The following is a 17,708-nucleotide window of genomic DNA, read 5'->3' as shown; positions in this document are numbered from 1 at the left end:
ATACTACACAGGTGACATTGCAGTAGGATATACTACACAGGTCACACTGCAGTAGGATATACTACACAGGTGACATTGCAGTAGGATATACTACATAGATCACATTGAGTAGGATATACTACACGGGTCACATTGAGTAGGTATAGTACATGGGTCACATTGCAGCAGGATATACTACACAGGTCACACTGCAGCAGGATACACTACACAGGTCACATTGCAGTAGGATATACTACACAGGCCACATTGCAGTAAGATATACTACCCGGGTCACACTGCAGCAGGATATACTACATGGGTCACACTGCAGCAGGATATACTACATGGGTCACACTGCAGTAGTTTTTAGTTGCTCTGGTTGAGGGCCAGGTTACAGAGGTGATGGCCATGGGCTCTTCTGGATTTTTTTAAAGAAAGGTTTTCTCTGTAGCTTGGCTGGCCTGGAACTCACTTTGTAGACCAGGCTGTCCTAGAACTCATAGACACACACCTGTTTCTGCCTCCCAAATGCTGGGATTAAAGGCATGTGCCACCACTTCCTGGATTATTCTGGATCTCTTTAAGAAGTTACAAAGGAGAGAGTATTTCGAGCCATAGGATAAGAGCAAAAGAGTGTGAGCATGGCTAGACACACTCACTGGAGGATGGCAACAGGGACTTCTCACTGGAGGGTGCCAGCCGGCTGCTAGGCTGGTCACTGTGGGACAGGAGGAGCAAGGAGAGCGCAGAAGAAAGGGGTGAGGCTGAGAAGTCTTAGAGATTCGGGTCAGATTCTGGGAGCATCAGGGTGCTGTTACAGGTGCGTTAGGAGTGGCCTGAGATGTGGTGTCCCAGAAAGGAACTGGAGTGGGGTATGGAGGATACAGTGTGGGTAGGAAAGGCCTCAAAGGCATGGGGATCATGGTGGCTGTCAGAGAAATTCTAAGGGAAGGACTTGGCAGGTCAGGATCTCCCCCTGGATGCCCAGCTGAGTAACCAACCGGAAAAGGACATTCCAAGAGGAACGGCTAGGCTTATGGAAAAGACAAGCTGTGTGGGCCTGCTAGTGTGGTACCATTATTGAGGTAACCTCAGCAGTGACTGAGAGATCAGAAGAGGACAGACCCCACAGAGAGGAGGAAAATTGGGTGTGGCCATAAGAATTTGGATAGTGCTGGGCCCTGAGCACCCCAAGGGCATTCATTGATGTTGTCAGATGTACCCTCTAGACCTGTGGTTCTCAACCTGTGGGTGGAGACCCCTCGGGGTCACAAACTAGACACCTTGCATATTAGATATCTGTATTGATTCATAACAGTAGCAGCACTACAGTTATGAAGTAACAAAATACATTTGTGGTTGGGGTCATCACAACATTAGGAACTGTATTAAAGGGTTGCAGCATTGGGAAGGTTGAGAACTGCTATGCTAGACTATTTTGATCTCGTGTTGTAGGCATAATTTGAAGCGGGTGTCATCCCCCCCATCTCTGATCCCGACCTCCAACCCTTATTGCCATTAACCCCCCTTTAAAAGTCCCTTGGGCTGGAATCAGCCATGTCTCCCCCAGGAAGCTCAGCCGGCAGACAAACAGCCCCCCTCCTCTCCTCCATGCCTGGGCCTGCTTCCCATCCACCTTCCAAAGCTGTCTCAACACCTGCTTTCATCTCATGTCACGACTGAATAAAGCTCACATCTCTTTCTTCTCATTTTTAAGTATAAGATCATCCCTAGCCCGGGGACGCATCCTCTGCTGGTCCTGGTGAACCCCAAGAGTGGAGGAAGACAAGGAGAAAGGTAGGTCCGCTTTTCTTTTAAATAGGCTGAAACAACCTGACCCAACCCCCTTCCTTCCCTCAGCCCCAACATAGTAGACTGTATAGTCAAAAAAACATGGGCCAGGTGAGTTAATAGCCCGTGCCTCAGTTTCTGCCCCTGTGACATGATAGCAATGATATTACCTCTCACAGGTTACCTTAAGGATTAGAATAGACTTAGTGCTTAGCCTTGGACCTGCCACATGAGCCCTGGTGAAGGTCGCCAGAATCAAGTTCTAAGGGACCTGTTTTTTCCTAAGCCATCACAAGTCTCTTCTTGGTTTAAAAGACTTGGTGAGGTTCACCTGCTTAGGACTACCTGGCCTAGCCCCAACCCCACCGTATCAGTGAAGGAAATGGGGTTTGGGCGAAACTGGAGTAAGCTCAGCGGGGTGGGAAGACATGGGGGGCAGGCAGAAGCATTCTGCCGCCCAGGCCTGCTCAGTCTGGGAAATGAGCAGATGGTACAGAGAGCAGGAATTCAGGCTTAGAAAAAATAAAATTAGGTAGGGCCCAAGCCAAGTACTATGAGGACCCCACCTCTATCCAATGGCAAGACACCCTCCTAGCCTGACCTAGTCTCAAGGTAGAGCCTAGAAACCAAACCCAGACATAGCCATTGCCTCCAGCCCCACCTCCTCCTGCATGTACTCTTATGAGGATGCTGGGCCCACTCCTTGGGGGCCTTCAGCACCTCTGGACAGTCAACAATAGATGGAATCACCCTACTTAAACCATGCAGAATACCCAGAGGTCTCTAACAGGAAGGAAGCTATTTAGGACAGCAGTCCTATTCTCTCCCATAGCAATAAGCAGTCCATAGGGTGGGGCTGGAGTCAGATGGAGGGGCAGCTTTTGGCCAGATGGAAGGATATGGGGATGCTAGGTGTACTGGGATAGCGGGTCTGCACCCATCACTTCCTGGCTTAGGTTTAAACAACTGGCAGATTTCACCACAGATGGGTCCAAAGGTACTTGCCCCCATGTGACTACTACCCTACCATTTCTCGCCTCTATTGTGTTTTTTCCCCCTGTAGAATTCTTCGAAAATTTCACTACCTGCTCAACCCCGAACAAGTTTTCAACCTGGACAATGGGGGACCTACACCAGGGTATGGACTCTGCCCTGCTTTTGTCTCTGAAGAAAACACCTTTCTTTGTCTCCTGGCTTTTTCTGCCCAGCCCTCACCTTGACCCTGGTTCTTGTTTAGGAAGTTGCCCTGTCTACCTTGTCTCTGAAGGAGGTATTGATGTCAGAGAGAAACTATGACCCAGTCATTGGACGGACAGGGAGGTCACACTGCCGACTTCCTTGGACTTCCTTGCAAGGCTGATATCGTCATAGTGTGTTTAATGATGTCTTTCCGTAGATTGACACATTCACTCCAAGTCTGTCATGTCTTTTGCTATGGGAGCATTTCTGTCATCGAAAACATTCTTTCCCTGAATTACCCAGCTTTTCAGAGATTACACATCTCCTAACCCTTTTCCCACCTCCCTGACCCCTGTTAGAGGGGAGGGGGCAGGACCTAGATGGCTCGTCTGAAGGTCTGGTGGGTGGAGCTGGCCTTGATGCCATTTAACCAGTCATAGGTGGTGCCCTAGCGCCACCTGCTGGCAGCTCTGCCAGCACCATCTTCCACATCTGGTCTGAGCTTTCACACTTCCTGACCTGCATTTCTACTCTAGAGTCATTGAGATTCCTCCAAGGGGGCTGGAGTAAGGTGTCTAAAAATGGAACCTGTCCCTGTCTTTCCGTTGTCTGGCACGGGGATTATTTATAGAAACGGAAGCACAAGACCCAGTTAAAAGGAGAACGACACACAGGTGCACATTCACCAATCTGTAAAATTTACTCAGAAGTCGGTCCAGACTCTCCCAGTTGCCACATAGCCTCGTGTCTACCGGTTACTGCTGGTTACTGCCAGTTACTGCCGGATAGCACCACCATGTACCAAAACATCAAGTGCCTTTTCGGCCCTGCTCTCTCCTAGGGTATTTCAGGAGCACAGCCTTCTCGACCTTTGATTGGTTTTCCTGTGGGTGACAAGCTCATGGCCTACTTCCAGGGCTGCTGAGCCCAGAGCACCTTCAATGTGCCTGTTTATCTGTATGCAGACAGGCCGTCCAGTGGAAGGGAGCCTCTACTCAGAATGTACTGCCTGGAGGAGAGCGGGGTTCTGCAAGAGAAGGGAGAGAGGATAGTGACTTGCCAACACAGGCATCCGTGCTCAGAGCGCCCCTGGGACTCCTCAGACCATCTGTCTGGGAAGAGAGACATAATGACACCTCAAGGTGTCCATGGGTCACATTTTCCCCCAAAGCAAGGGTTCTTGGCTTTTTCTGCCAAGGACTCCAGTCACAATCTGGTAGAGTATGAACTCCATCTAAAATAATGTTTTCTAAAGCATAACATGAAATAATATGTGATTTCCAGTGAAGCTAATTATGTTGAGAAGTGGTTACCCAAAACTAAAAAGACAAATTTGTGGTATGTAAGAGAATGTCTTCTGTCAACACACTAAACAACAACACCCATAGTCAGGTTCAATAATGACTGTAAACTGAAAGCCACAAGCTACAGAAATGATAGCATGGAACCTACAGTACAGCCTTCCTGAGGTGTTGAAACAGCTGTTATATACTCAGTGACAAAGTTGCAGGTGCCATTGAAGCCTCTGTGGTCTGCTGTCTACATTCATAATTGAAAGAAATGCTAAGTGTCAGTTAGAGATCAGAGAAGATATTAACATTATATTTTCTCTTCCAAGTTCACAAACCTCTGAATTATAGCCACAGACTCACCAGAAGGTCAGTGGATCCCAGGTCCTGCTCTTCCGGCTTCATGCTCCCAGGGAAAATGGGGTCTCACTCCCCATGGCAGGGGGCCCTCAGAGGAGAAAATAAAGACCCAGATAATTAAGTGAATCTCTCTTAAGGAGGTAGTACTAGAGGCAGCAGTCAGGAGAGTCTGAGAGGAGTCAAAATATTAGGGATGCTTTGTGTTGTTGCCAAAATGTGAAAACTGAGAATTCCTCAAATCATAGAGGAAGTCTCAAAAGTGGTTTTCTGCATGCTGAATGTTGGGTCAGATTCTCCTTCTATTAGGAAGTCAGCACCCCACATACATATACACACACAACTGATTCTTCTCCGTCGTTGGGAGCACTACACAGTAAATTCTGGTTCCAGAGTGCTAAGTGACTCTTCCGATCCTGAAAGAACCTGATTCCAGGGACTGGGGAGGACCAGAGGTGTCACGTGCTAAGACTGTAATGTAGCTCGTTGATAGTTTGTTTGATATGCTGGGCACCAGGGTTCAATCCCCAACACCACACTCACAAATGCATGTACACAGGTACACAGACACACACACACACACACGTATGCATGCACTCACTGCACACTTGATACGTGTTGAAATAATAACAATGTTAGTCACCTAATAACAAGACCACTGTGGCCTTTCTTTCCAGATTGAACTTCTTTCACGATACCCCAGACTTCCGCGTCCTCGCCTGTGGCGGAGATGGGACAGTTGGCTGGATTTTGGATTGCATTGGTAAGGATGGCCAGGAAGGCCTTTCCTTGTTCTTTATAGTGAGTAGGTGTGAAGTCGTCAGAAGGCAGTGAACTAAAGAAGGAGCAGAGCCATGCCTTCTCCATCCGGGTGCCTACCCTTGCTTGGACTGCTGCTTGATTAGGGATCTGCAGTGAAGAGTTTTCATCGTAGACTTGGTCTTCAGAAACATGTGTGTCAGAGGCAGAGCAGTACCAGTACTGCTGGGCAGTAGCAGAACCAGATGTATTAGAAGCAGGACTGGAGATCCAGGTGGAGCCGGGGTGATGTTAAATAAAGGGCAAGAAGCTAAGCGTGGCAGATCTGCTTAGGGATGAACATCTGGAGCAGGAGTCCAGAAAGCACACCTGGAAAGTGCAGGTCAGTACAAGCAGAGGACTGCCATGCCGAGCTGTGTCCCACATGGAGAAGGCAGGGGAGCAGGCTGGAGGGCTGGGGGCCTGAGGTCTAGCCTAGCTCTGCCTGGATCCAGAAAATGATAGTGCCTATCTGTGATACTTAGGGATGGGGTATAGTTAAGACCTAGCCCCTGCTGAACCAAGGTAAAGTCTGCAATATAGAACACCAAGGCAGGAAAGCTACCAACGGAGGCACTGGGGTGGGCAGGCATCAAAGAGGGGCAGGACCAGAGCCATGAGCCCAGGGCTGTTTCACAGCATCTGTCAGTCATTACAAATGCTGCCTGGAATCTCTATGGGCCAAGCCCTCTTGGAGTCAACTAGAGATGCCGCCAAGGAACAAAGAGGCCAAATTACTACCCTAATGGAGCCCACCTTCTGGAGCTGTGGCTCTCAACCTGTGGGTCACGATCTCATGGGAGATGAAATGGCCCTTTTATGGGGTTCCCTAAGACCATCAGGAAACACAAATCATGATCCCTAAGAGTAGCAAAATTAGAGTTATAAACTAGCAACAGGAATAATTTTGTGATTGGGAGTCACCACAACATGAGGAACTGTATTAGAAGGTCTCTACATTTGGAAGGTTGAGAACCTCTGATCTAGAGGAAAGACCCAGGCAACAGAGAAATGAGGGAAATGGATAGAATGTCAGGGTAAACATACATGTAAAAAGGGAGAGACAAAGGAAGAGGAGGTGTGTGGGGTGTGATCTAAGAGAAGTCAGGGAAGACCTCACAGGGTAGGAAGGGATGCTAGTTCTAAAAACGGGAGGGGGGAAACCTGAGAATAGGCCAGATGAAAGAAACAGCAAGGGCAAAGGCCCTAAGGTAGGAACAGGTGGCATATGTAAGGCACTAGGTAGAATGTGGCTTTTGGGGGGCTGCTGGGTAGAGTATGGTTTTTAAAGGAGGCAGAGCCAAAGCATCAAGTGGCATTGAAAGAGATATGGCATGCTAAGAGATGAGGGCAGGAGCAAGACACTAGTCAGGAGGTTCCCACAGTGAGAGGTGACCAGTTCAGAGCCACAGTGGAAACAGGAAGATATGAGAAGTACGTAATTCTGGACCCCAGCCAAATCAGGCAGGGAATGTGAGGCCTTCAGGGCAGGAGGAGAGAAGGTACACCTGCCACCTGCTGTTTCTCTGTGAGCCATGCTTTGGTTTCAGTGCCTCCCAACAAACACACCAGATATACACACATACACATAACACACACATCAGACATACAAGTATCAGATACACATATCATACATATAACACTCATCACACACGCACATGCACACATACATCATACACATACTCATCAAACATACAAGTATCAGACACACATACACATCACATACATATAACACACACATCAGACATACACTTATCAGACATACACACATACATATAATCAATCACACACATAATCAGACATACACGTATAAGATACACACACATCACACACATCATGTACACACCTCATACACATCATTACACATAACACACATCACATACACCATATGCATACATATCACACACACATCAGACATACACATATCAGAGACACACATCATGTACACACCTCATACACATAATTACACATAACTAACACACATCACACACACACACACCAAATGCATACATAACACACATATATCAGACATATACATATCAGACACACACACATCCCTCTCTTACACGCACACAAACATATCTCTCTCACACATACACATCTTTCACATACAAACACATCTCTCTCACATACAGAGAGAGAGAGAGAGAGAGAGAGAGAGAGAGAGAGAGAGAGAGCTCTGCTGCCACAAACTCTGAAGTTTGTGGGACATGAAAGTGTCCTCCATCCAGGAGCCGTGGGAGGGAAGGTGGCTCCTGGCTGCAGTACCAGGTTCTTCACAGCTCCCTCTGCCCCATCAGAGGAAGAAAGCAGCCCTCGGTAAAACACTGTATGGAATCCCTCTGCTGAGGACACAGGAGACAGATGTAGCTAGGGGGAGAGAAAGACGATGCAGTGAGATGAAAGATGGACTTTTCCACACAGGTCAGTGACTCCTCACAGATCCTACTGAGCAAAGATAACTGCGAGCGAGCTCCTTTCTTCATTCACTTAAGCACTAGTGCCTGATCTCCACTGCCCCACTGAGGCTGTCACCCCGCCTCCCCTGCTGTGGCCATAACGCTCTGCCTGATATCAGTGGGTCTGTGGTGCACAGAAAAGACACCAAAAGCTTCCTGTGGTTCCTCAGGAAATGACAGATTCTTCTGATGTCATCTCCCTCTTACCCTTCTCTGGGGGGATTGCAGACACCCGGCCCAGCTCAGACCCTCAAATGTAGCAGTCTTCCTCCCCACATGAGCCTTGTCCAAGTGATCTTCCCATCTGAAGTGCTCCCCAGCCTCGACTGAAATGTGGCTTCTTAGGGTGACCTCTCTTGCACACCAGACAGCCACAGTCACCTTGTAACAGGACCGCCCGCCCCTTTCCCTTTCCAGTCAAAGGTACAATCATACACTGTGTGTACAAAGATCTCACACTGAGAACCTGACCGTGGCCACAACATCTGGCAGGACTCAGTGGATCCAGATGCAGATGCCATGGCAAATGAAACACACTCTTCCATGGGGTTACAGTCCATTCAGGGGAGAGAGTGTGATAGGGTCACCAGGCTCCGATACTCCAGGTGCTTAGGAGAGTCTCCAAATGCAGGCCTGGTCTGGCTTCTCTGCTGAGACTCAGGAGTGTTAGAACTGAGAACACTTCAGGATGGTTTCCTGGTGAAAAGTTAGGTGTGCTGAAGGTGAAGCCTAGGAAGATAGGCAGAGCCTGGCATGCAGAGGAAGCTGTAACACTGGCAACACAAGGCACTAGCGTGGAGGATCTGGGCCCATGCACTGCCTTCTGTGGAAAGCACACTTGGAGGGTGGACCTGCAGGGGGAGAGAGAAAAGGAGGCTATGGAACCGGAACAGTGTGGATGGAGATGGGGATAGGGAGAGGAGGTTGCTGGGAAATCTGTTAAGGAGATAGCTCAAGTGCTGGGTAGATAATGGGAAAGGGGGGAGATTAGGATGGCACACAGACTCCTGGGCTCAGTGCTATAAAGATGGCTAACCTGTCAAGGTGGTGACCACAGGAGAAGGGACAGACATAAAGAAACAACTGCCCTCCAGGTAATGTGGATAGCATGTTCAAGGAGTGAAGAGGCTCCAGGCATGTGACAGGAAAAATCAGGCATTGCATCTCTCCATGTTCCACTTCAGCCCATCAGTGGTAATCTCAACCCTGAGACCAGCCACTTTGAGCACAGATCAGGCTTTTGGCCCACTCTACCCAGGAGGCCCCAGTGTGAGCTCCCTCCGCCCCCACTCATGGCGAATGTTAAGGAACCATGTAGGGCAGGGTTTGTGTACCTGCCTCCTCAAAGCCCAAAGGTGCCTGTGTCTCCCTCTTCAACCCTCTCTGCTCTACCGACATGCTGAAGACGACAGGCAGATTTTCCGCTGACCGTTCGGGCTCCCGAGCAAGCAGAAAGGAGAAAATAATAAGAGTCTGTATTCAGGAAGGTGGCAGGGGTTGTGAGAGAATAAGCTGGGTTTGTGGGTGTCAGGTAACACCTGGAATGCTTTTCTACTTTAGCACAGTGTTGTGTCTTAAGCTGTACAATAGAAATAACTTTCAGTGAGCTTGGTCAGCTTTCTAAATACCCCACCATCCCCTACTGTCACAGACATGTCTCTTTCACTCTGCACTGTCTAGCCCTTAAAGACAACAGAATGGACTTGGAGCCAGAGATCCATGTTGGATCCTGGCTCTGGAATCACTTCTCCGTGTACCTCCGTCTCTGCTAGATTGCTGTGGGCAATTAATGGAAACTAGTGTTGGTCATCATTCTTCATGATGACCATGGTTAACTGTTGACCAACATGAACCAATGTTTTTGAGGTGTGTGTTGTCACCTTGAAGAACAGAATTCGGACATGTTTGGGGTAAATAGGGGCAAATTCTAGGGAGACAGATTTAGCTCAGTCTGAAGATGTGATTGACAGCTTCGGCAAACGTGTAGCAGCTAACACACTGCGAATGCTGTAGATGGCCTCTGCAAAGGGTGTGTTCTCCATCACAGGAGGGATTCTGTGATTACGGTGAGGGCGGGGGAGAGCAGGTGAGAATTATAAGATAATACAATCATCTGTAATCATGTGGCTTGTCTGATCTTTCATGTGGGTTGCAGATAAGGCTAACTTCACAAAGCACCCACCCGTGGCTGTCCTGCCTCTTGGAACAGGGAATGACCTCGCACGATGCCTCCGCTGGGGAGGAGGTAAGGCTGCATGTCCCGGATGCCACACTAGAGCCAAGCATTCATGTTCTTAGGGACACCGCCCCAGCAGGACGTGGTCAACCACAGGGTACAGACAGGTCTCACCTGTCCCTTCCTGATGTTCATTCCGATACCTGAGTTTATTAAACAGAAGTTCCTGCGTAAAATTCCTCCCTCCTCCCTTCTGAATTAGGATTCAGAATGGAGACTAAAATGCATACCAATTACAAGACTCCAGGGACATCTCGATTACCAGACTCCCAGGGCAGTGGCCTTTCCTTCTGAAACCCTCCCTCCCCAAGTTGAATAGGGAATGCTGATGGCTTTTAGAGCATTGGTCAAGAACTTTGCAAACAAGACCAGGCCAGGCCAGACCAGCCAGTACCCATGTTCTTGCTTGGTCGATGAAGCAGAAGTCAGACCTGAGGGTTAACTATACTATCCACACATTGCGGACCTGGGATGGATCTGCTGTCCTCTGCACACAACTTCCCAGCCATGCGGCTGACAAGTCTTTCCTTCCCTCTTTTCCTTCTTTCCTCCCCCCCCCCTTTTTTTTCCTTTCAATTAGTGGGGTATTTACGGTATAAAATAATAAGTTTTGTTAAGCCCTTTTATACATGTTTATCCTGGTCTTTGATTTTATCTACCCACCCATACCTTCTTTTGTTCCGTATCCTATTACCCCGTCTCCTCTTCCAATAGGCTTCTGCCTTAGGGTTTGACTGCTGTGAAGAGTCACCATGACCAAGACAACTCTTATAAAGGAAAGCATTTAATTGGGACTGGCTTACAGTTTCAGAGGGTCAGTCCATTATCATCATGGTGGGAAGCATAGCAGTGTGTGGGCAGACATGGTGCTGGAGAAGCCAAAGGTTCTACACCTTCATCCACAGGCAGCCGGAGACTTTCACACTGAGTGTAACTTGAGCTTATTTGAGACCTCAGAGCCCACCCCCACAGTGACACACTTCCTCCAACAAGGCCACACCTCCTGATAGTGCCACTTTCTCCCTATGGGCCAAGAATTCAAACATGAGTCCATGGCAGCCATCCCTAGCCATACATCATTCTACTTTCATGTCTGGTTGGTGGGTGGGTGGATAAATGGTGATAGGTAGAAGATAGATAGGTAGATAGATAGATAAACATATGTGCTTAATCTTTATCCTACATATGAAAGAAAACATATAATAATACCTAAGTCTAGCTATTTTGCTTAACATAATCCTTAGTTCTATCCATTCCTACAAATAGCATAAGTTCACCCATCAGCCCACTCACTCTCCAGGGCTGGCTTCAGCTCCGGACCATGACTGCCTCTAGCCAACACGTATTCTATACCTTGCTCTCAGGCTTCCAACTCACACCCAAATGTTTGCTAATTACTCCTTACTGTCCTCCCGCTTCTCTCTGGATCAGAGAACATAGGTGTCTCCAGCCCAAAGACACCTAGAAGTATTCTAGCCACAAATGCCTAAAAACATACTTGCTCTGCATGAGCAACAGCCTTGCCTCTCCACTCTGGTGGTACATACCATGCCTGTGTTCATAGGTTACGAAGGGGGCAGCTTGACCAAAATCCTGAAGGAAATTGAACAGAGCCCCTTGGTGATGCTGGACCGTTGGTACCTAGAGGTCATGCCCAGGGAAGAGGTGGAGAATGGAGACCAAGTCCCATACAACATCATGAACAACTATTTCTCCATTGGTGTGGTAAGTTGGCCATCAATTGCTTTTCTGCATGACCAACAAGTGTCCGTTGACCCTTCCAGACCTCTACTCCTTGTCTGTTCTCATTGTCCCTAGCCCTGACCTGCAAATCTGGCATGGTGTGGCCACCTTGAACCCATAGACATTCTATCCCTGGACTGTAGAAGAAATTCTTACTCCTGCCATTTTAGCTAACAGGAGAAAAGACTGAATTTTTCTTTGTATATATCCTTCAGCTAATTAAGGAAAACAAACAAGAGATAAGGCCAGGAAGAAACCCTCACGTGAGTGTGAAGATTTGAGAACTCTGACCATGAGGAATGGCTGCTTGCCTGGACCAGGCTCGGCAGACTTGCCTTGGGCTCACTCGCCTCCACCCAGCCCAACCACACATACTCTAAGAGCTTCATACACACCTAGGAGGGTTCTTCTGTTGCTGCCTCTCAGGCTGAGTCCACTGTGACTCCATACAGCCCTTATCACAGACCATCAGTGTTCTCCATGTATTAGACGGAAGGGCTTAATGTGCCTGAATCCACCCTCCTATGTACAAATGTATGCTTGCGTGCACCAGTACACATATGCACACACACAGTGCACACGTGCAGATGTGCGCGCACACACACACACTCACAAACACACACACTCACAGATGGACAGTGCCGTCTGTGCTTCCTTCCATCCTCCAGTCTAGTTAGTATAACTCAATCAGTTTGCCACACTGAACTTAGCTCCAAATTCAGAGTATGCACTGTTTCCTAGGTTGTTGGGAACAATATGATGAGTGGTATTTTGTTTGGTTGGTTTTGATTTTATTTATTTATTTACTTACTTACTTACTTACTTATTGAGACAGGATTTCTCTGTGTAGCCCTGGCTGGTCTAGAACTCACTATACAGACCAGGCTGGCTTCAAACTTAAGAGATCTGCTTGCCTCTGCCTTCCAAGTACTGGGACTAAAGGTATGCACCACTACCACTCAGTTTGAGTGTATTCTTTAAAAAAATAAAATAAAATAAATGCATTTTGCCTACCTGTATGTCTGTGCCAGGTACCCACAGAGGCCAGAAGAGGGCACTGTACCCTCTCCAACTAGAGTTACAGATGAGTGTGGTAGCTGCCATGCAGGTGCTAGGGGTTGAACCCAAGTCCTCTGAAGTAACAGCCAGTGCTCTTAACCACTGAGCCATCTCTCTAGTCCCCACTTCTATTCTTAAATTTATCTGGGGCTTGAGATGGTGGTCCAGGGAAGGACACCTACTGTGTGTTCTCTTCAGTGGCAGGCTTATGTAGTCATTAGCACAGCAGTCCTTAGCCCTTGGAAAGGATCAGGGCTCCTGAAGAGCAATGACACACCCCCTTACCCTCCTGTCCCCAGGCTAGCCCTGGGTCTGAGCATCCTTCCTTCCCTCCTTCCTGTGTGTGAGATTGTTTAAGCCACTGTACATATGAGCTCCTCCAGGCCATCCTCTGGCACCAGACTGAGGGGTGGGTGGTAAGGGTGTGGGATGGAGATGGGGGTCTAAAAGACAGCTCCAGGGGATATCAGGTTTAATGAAGGCGGTGTTTTACTTTTTAATAAGGCTAAGACTAGAAAAATAACGATCTTCCAGTTACAACAGGTTTGTAGAGTTACCACATCTGCAGTGGGGTTTTTTGTTGTTGCCTGTTTTATTTTGTTTTTTTCCTGGTGTTCTGAGTGAAGAACAGTTTCAGGCAAAGGGGTTTGCTTTCATCTTCTCACTCCTACACTCCTGCGCTCATTGCTATGACTGAAGCAAGCAAGGCATTGTGGGTCCAGGGTATAAGACTGAATGTGGAGGTGGTGCACTAGGGGTTCCTGCATCCTAACTGGCTTATCCCCCTCCTCACCCCCACAGTCCCCAATTTATCTACCCAAGCCCTCTTTCAGGACCACCTGCAGGGATGGTGCAGAGACACACACACACACACACACACACACACACACCCTCAGATCTTTTTCCTGCCATAACCATTGTATAACGCACTGGTGTTTACTGAGTGCCTGTGGTGCACCCAGGCCAATTATCCTATTTCCCTGTTGCCTTTGTGTGTATTCCAAGCCAGTGTGTTGGGATCTTGTGCCTGCTCAGCTGTGGGCTCTGCACAGTACACACCCACCCTCATCTTCACACAGCTACAAGCTGTGGAGTAAGGAAGTTCTCCAGATCCAGAAGGAGAGAGCTCACAGCACCTCTTTTAAAACATGGAAGTTCCTCTCTGCACCAGATTCTGATTTGTAATCTGACTCCATAGCTCTCAGCCAGGTCTGTGGCTCTGCATTTTTAACCAGCCCCTGGGAGCATTCTGATGCTGATGACCCTGAGTGAGGCCTCAGAGAATGGAGACAACACAGGAGCAGAATGAATACAGGAAGTGGGTTGGAGGCACAGATATTAGGTAATGAAGGAGAGGGACACAAAAAAAGAGAGGAAGCTGGCCACAGGACAGACAGACAGATGGACAGGCTAGGCTGCCCAGGAGCTTCCAGTAGGCAGGTTCAAGCATGGCTACCATTAGAACCTTCAATACATCCTCCCTTTCTGCACACAGCTCTGGCTGGAAGGACCAGAGTTCCCAGTACCTGCCTGTCTCCACTCAGTGCCCTGTAGACAGCCTTCCCTCAACTAGATACCCAGGCCCTAAAAGCAAGTGCAAGCGCTAGGAAACATGGTTTCAATGCATTCTTCCAGGAAGAAGGAGGGAGGGAGTCACCGAGGGAGTGGGGAGGAAGGAAAGAAGAAGTGAATTGCCCTCCAAGGAACAGCATTGGAACAGAAACCCATCACCTTCAGGGGGCCACCACGCTTCCCCACCTGGCCTAGTCTGGCTCCAATACTCCAAGGGTATCTATCCACTGTTCTTTTCATATACCTTTAGTTTGCGCGTATTTATTGTCATATTGTAGATGAGTAAGGAAATGGGACTTTTGATCTCATTGGAGTCCCCTTAGCCTTCTTTTCATAGAATGTTTGCGAGGTTTGTGTGCTTGCTCTTTACAAGGTGGAAGGTAAAAATCTTGAGAAAATAAGTACCCAGCCCGCAACCCTGACAGAGTGCAGGGCTGACATTTGCAAAAGGTCTTGCTTCCTATTTGACTTCCCAAACTTTGTGAGAGAAGTAGGTATGTAAACCAAACCAGTTCTACCTCCTTCGAATGCTTAAACATGGTTGCGCGCACACACACCCCTGGCAAAGGGATGCCTGGATTGTCTTTGCTGCTGTGAAAGACGTGAAATGCCTATTGAACAAATGGTTGCTGCCTTGCAACTATAAAGATAACAGTTATACAGCCACGGTGGTGCCCCGGGGTGGAAACAGAACGCATTTAATAGATAGAGAGTTGAGTAAGACAGACTCTTCTGGCCTGTCCAGGGAGTTTCTTGGGCTCAGTGCCACCATATCTCCATATACCAGCCAGAATCATTGAAGACTCTGCTAGTCAGCTTGATGGTCCTTCTAACTGCAGACATCTCCTGGAGAGAAGTCTTGAACACAGTCACCCAGTACATTGCTTCCTCTGAGTTCTCGGGCTTCTTCCTCCCTGCTCTCTATTTTTGGATTAGCTGAAAGGTCAGGATGGCCAGGTATCAGTGACAGGAAGTTAAGAGACTACAAAATAATTCCTGGAGCCTGTGGAACTCGGAACTCGTCACAGGCTCTGTTTTCAACGAGTCTTAACAGGGTGGTGAGCAGTTAATCCCTCGACTCCGTGAGGTCTATTTTGGACGCCAGAGGGCCACCAGCCCATAAAGCATTTTCCACCTTATAGATTGTTACTAGTGTTCACCCACCCACATCCCACAGTATCAACAAGTCAGAGGCTTGCAAACTCGGATTCTGTCAGCACTGAGCTTTACTCTGTCACTTGTGGACTTACTGAGAATCGACTTGGCTAAGCCAGCCACATCTTTCCTACTCCATAATCTGCCATAAATTTTTCAAACAATCCAAATTTCAAACAGCCTGCCCTAGGGTCTCTTTCCTGTCTCTGTCTCCAAAAGTTGCCAAAGTGACTTAGCCCTGTACTGACCAGGGTAGCAAGCACAAGCCACAGGTGGCTGCTGTGAGCCTGCAAGGCCGAGCCTAGTTTAAGGTGTGTGTAAATATTATAAACACATTCAAAAATGAGATCTAGAAATTAAACTTATTAACAATTGTTATTGATTATATGTAGAAATTATAAAATTTAGGTTAATTAAAACATCCATGAATTAATATCTTTTTTTTTTTGCTTTTTTATGTAGCTTCTAGAAACTTTTTTTTTTTAAAGATTTATTCATTTATTATATGTAAGTACACTGTAGCTGTCTTCAGACATTCCAGAAGAGGGCGCCAGATCTCGTTGTGGATGGTTGTGAGCCACCATGTGGTTGCTGGGATTTGAACTCTGGACCTTCGGAAGAGCAGTCAGGTGCTCTTACCCACTGAGCCATCTCACCAGCCCTAGAAACTTTTAAGTTACAAGTCGGCTGTATTTCTATTGGACAGCACTGACCTAGACATCCCAATATCTCAGAGTCCAAATAACAGAAGGTTACATTTGAGAGGGAGCCAAAAATCCTTCATCCAATCATGTGTTTGAGGTTTTGACTGTAGAAGGAACAGCCTGCATCACACTTCAATTCATCTCCCCTTCACCCGATAGAACACACCATTGACTGGAGACTGCCCCACAACACATAGACCACACACTGTGGGACTGTTCCAACTGACCAGAGGCCATCGGAAACGCCATTGCTTCCCCTGGCCTGCCCCTGCTGCCATGCTCTCTAGAGTGAAATGCTCTTTGCAGGACTCAGTCTCAAAACAGTATCTAAACCCCTAAAATAAATACCCTCTGGTCAGTGCTCAGCACGAGCCGAGCCGCTCAGTCAACGGGGTAAACTCGAGTCTTGACCCTTCTTGACCCTTCCTATCTTGGGGAGACAAACAAGGTCTGAGCCTTTCAAGAGACAGCTTAGCTCTCCCTTGCTGTTGGTGTGTTTGTCAAGAGATTACACCGGCAAATGAGGAGTCACATGCTGAGCTAATGATCTTGTAAACGCTGCCCTTTGGAATAAGAAGGCATGCAAACCTTAGCAATGGAAAAACCAAAGGTGATTAGGACTGACCAGGGAGAAGAGTCTCTGCAAATACCCCAGGGGCCAGTCTCCAGCTGCACTGGGGGGTAATGGCAGTGATGTACAAATCAGGCCGCCACAAAATATATGGATGTGTGCTTTGGGTTTGTTTTGTTTGGGGGTGTTTTGTTTCGTTTTTAGTTTTTGTTTGCTGTTTTGTATTTTCCTGACAGGAGAAAAATCAGTGTTTCAAAGGAACACAGCTAGATGGAATGCTTTTCAGGAATTCTAGAAAATCATTTGACAAATATCACATATATCTTGTTGGGAATGTTCTCTGAGACTTGCTGGACGAGAGGGAGATGGGCATGGTCTAGGCTAGGAAGAGGAGCTGCACAGAGGAGCTGAGATGGCTATGTGGGTTCAAAGGGTCTGAACGGGCCCCCCTGAATTTTGACACCTGCCACTATGTATCTACAAGGTGACTCTGCCCAGACTATCAGCTCTTGACAGATCAGAAAACTACAAAAGTAGCAAAAATTTAACTGTTAAATGCCCAAGGAATGTTTATAGCCACAAAATAAGCCAGTACCTGCCCTCCCAGATTCCACACGGTGGCTGCTGGCTGGGGTCACCCCTCTCCATAATGAACCTCATCACACATAGTATGCACCTCAAATGCTTCTTCAGAGAGCTGCACTTGATGCTCTATTGTTGACTTTCCTTATCAAGAAACAATATGACACTAGCAAGAGTTTGCTGAAAGGACCCAGATAGAGCTGTCCCTTGTGAGACTATGCCGGGGCCTAGCAA

At 47.7% G+C, this 17,708-nt stretch overlaps 1 protein-coding gene across 2 annotated transcripts in view; it reads left to right on the top strand.

Annotated features, from left to right (window-relative positions):
* Dgkg (diacylglycerol kinase gamma) overlaps positions 1–17,708 on the top strand; it is a 192,341-nt gene that overhangs the window by 90,531 nt on the left and 84,102 nt on the right. For both annotated transcript variants that reach the window (XM_021184692.2, XM_021184691.2), the window contains 5 exons: positions 1,697–1,776; positions 2,834–2,908; positions 5,273–5,358; positions 10,008–10,097; positions 11,653–11,813. In XM_021184692.2, coding sequence (XP_021040351.1) covers positions 1,697–1,776; positions 2,834–2,908; positions 5,273–5,358; positions 10,008–10,097; positions 11,653–11,813 — 492 coding nt within the window. The remainder of the gene's footprint in view (positions 1–1,696; positions 1,777–2,833; positions 2,909–5,272; positions 5,359–10,007; positions 10,098–11,652; positions 11,814–17,708) is intronic.

This window comes from Mus caroli, chromosome 16, assembly GCF_900094665.2.
Source record: "Mus caroli chromosome 16, CAROLI_EIJ_v1.1, whole genome shotgun sequence".
Lineage (NCBI taxonomy): Eukaryota > Metazoa > Chordata > Mammalia > Rodentia > Muridae > Mus > Mus caroli.
Note: the sequence above shows the minus strand (reverse complement) of the source record. Positions and strands in the feature narration are given on the sequence as shown.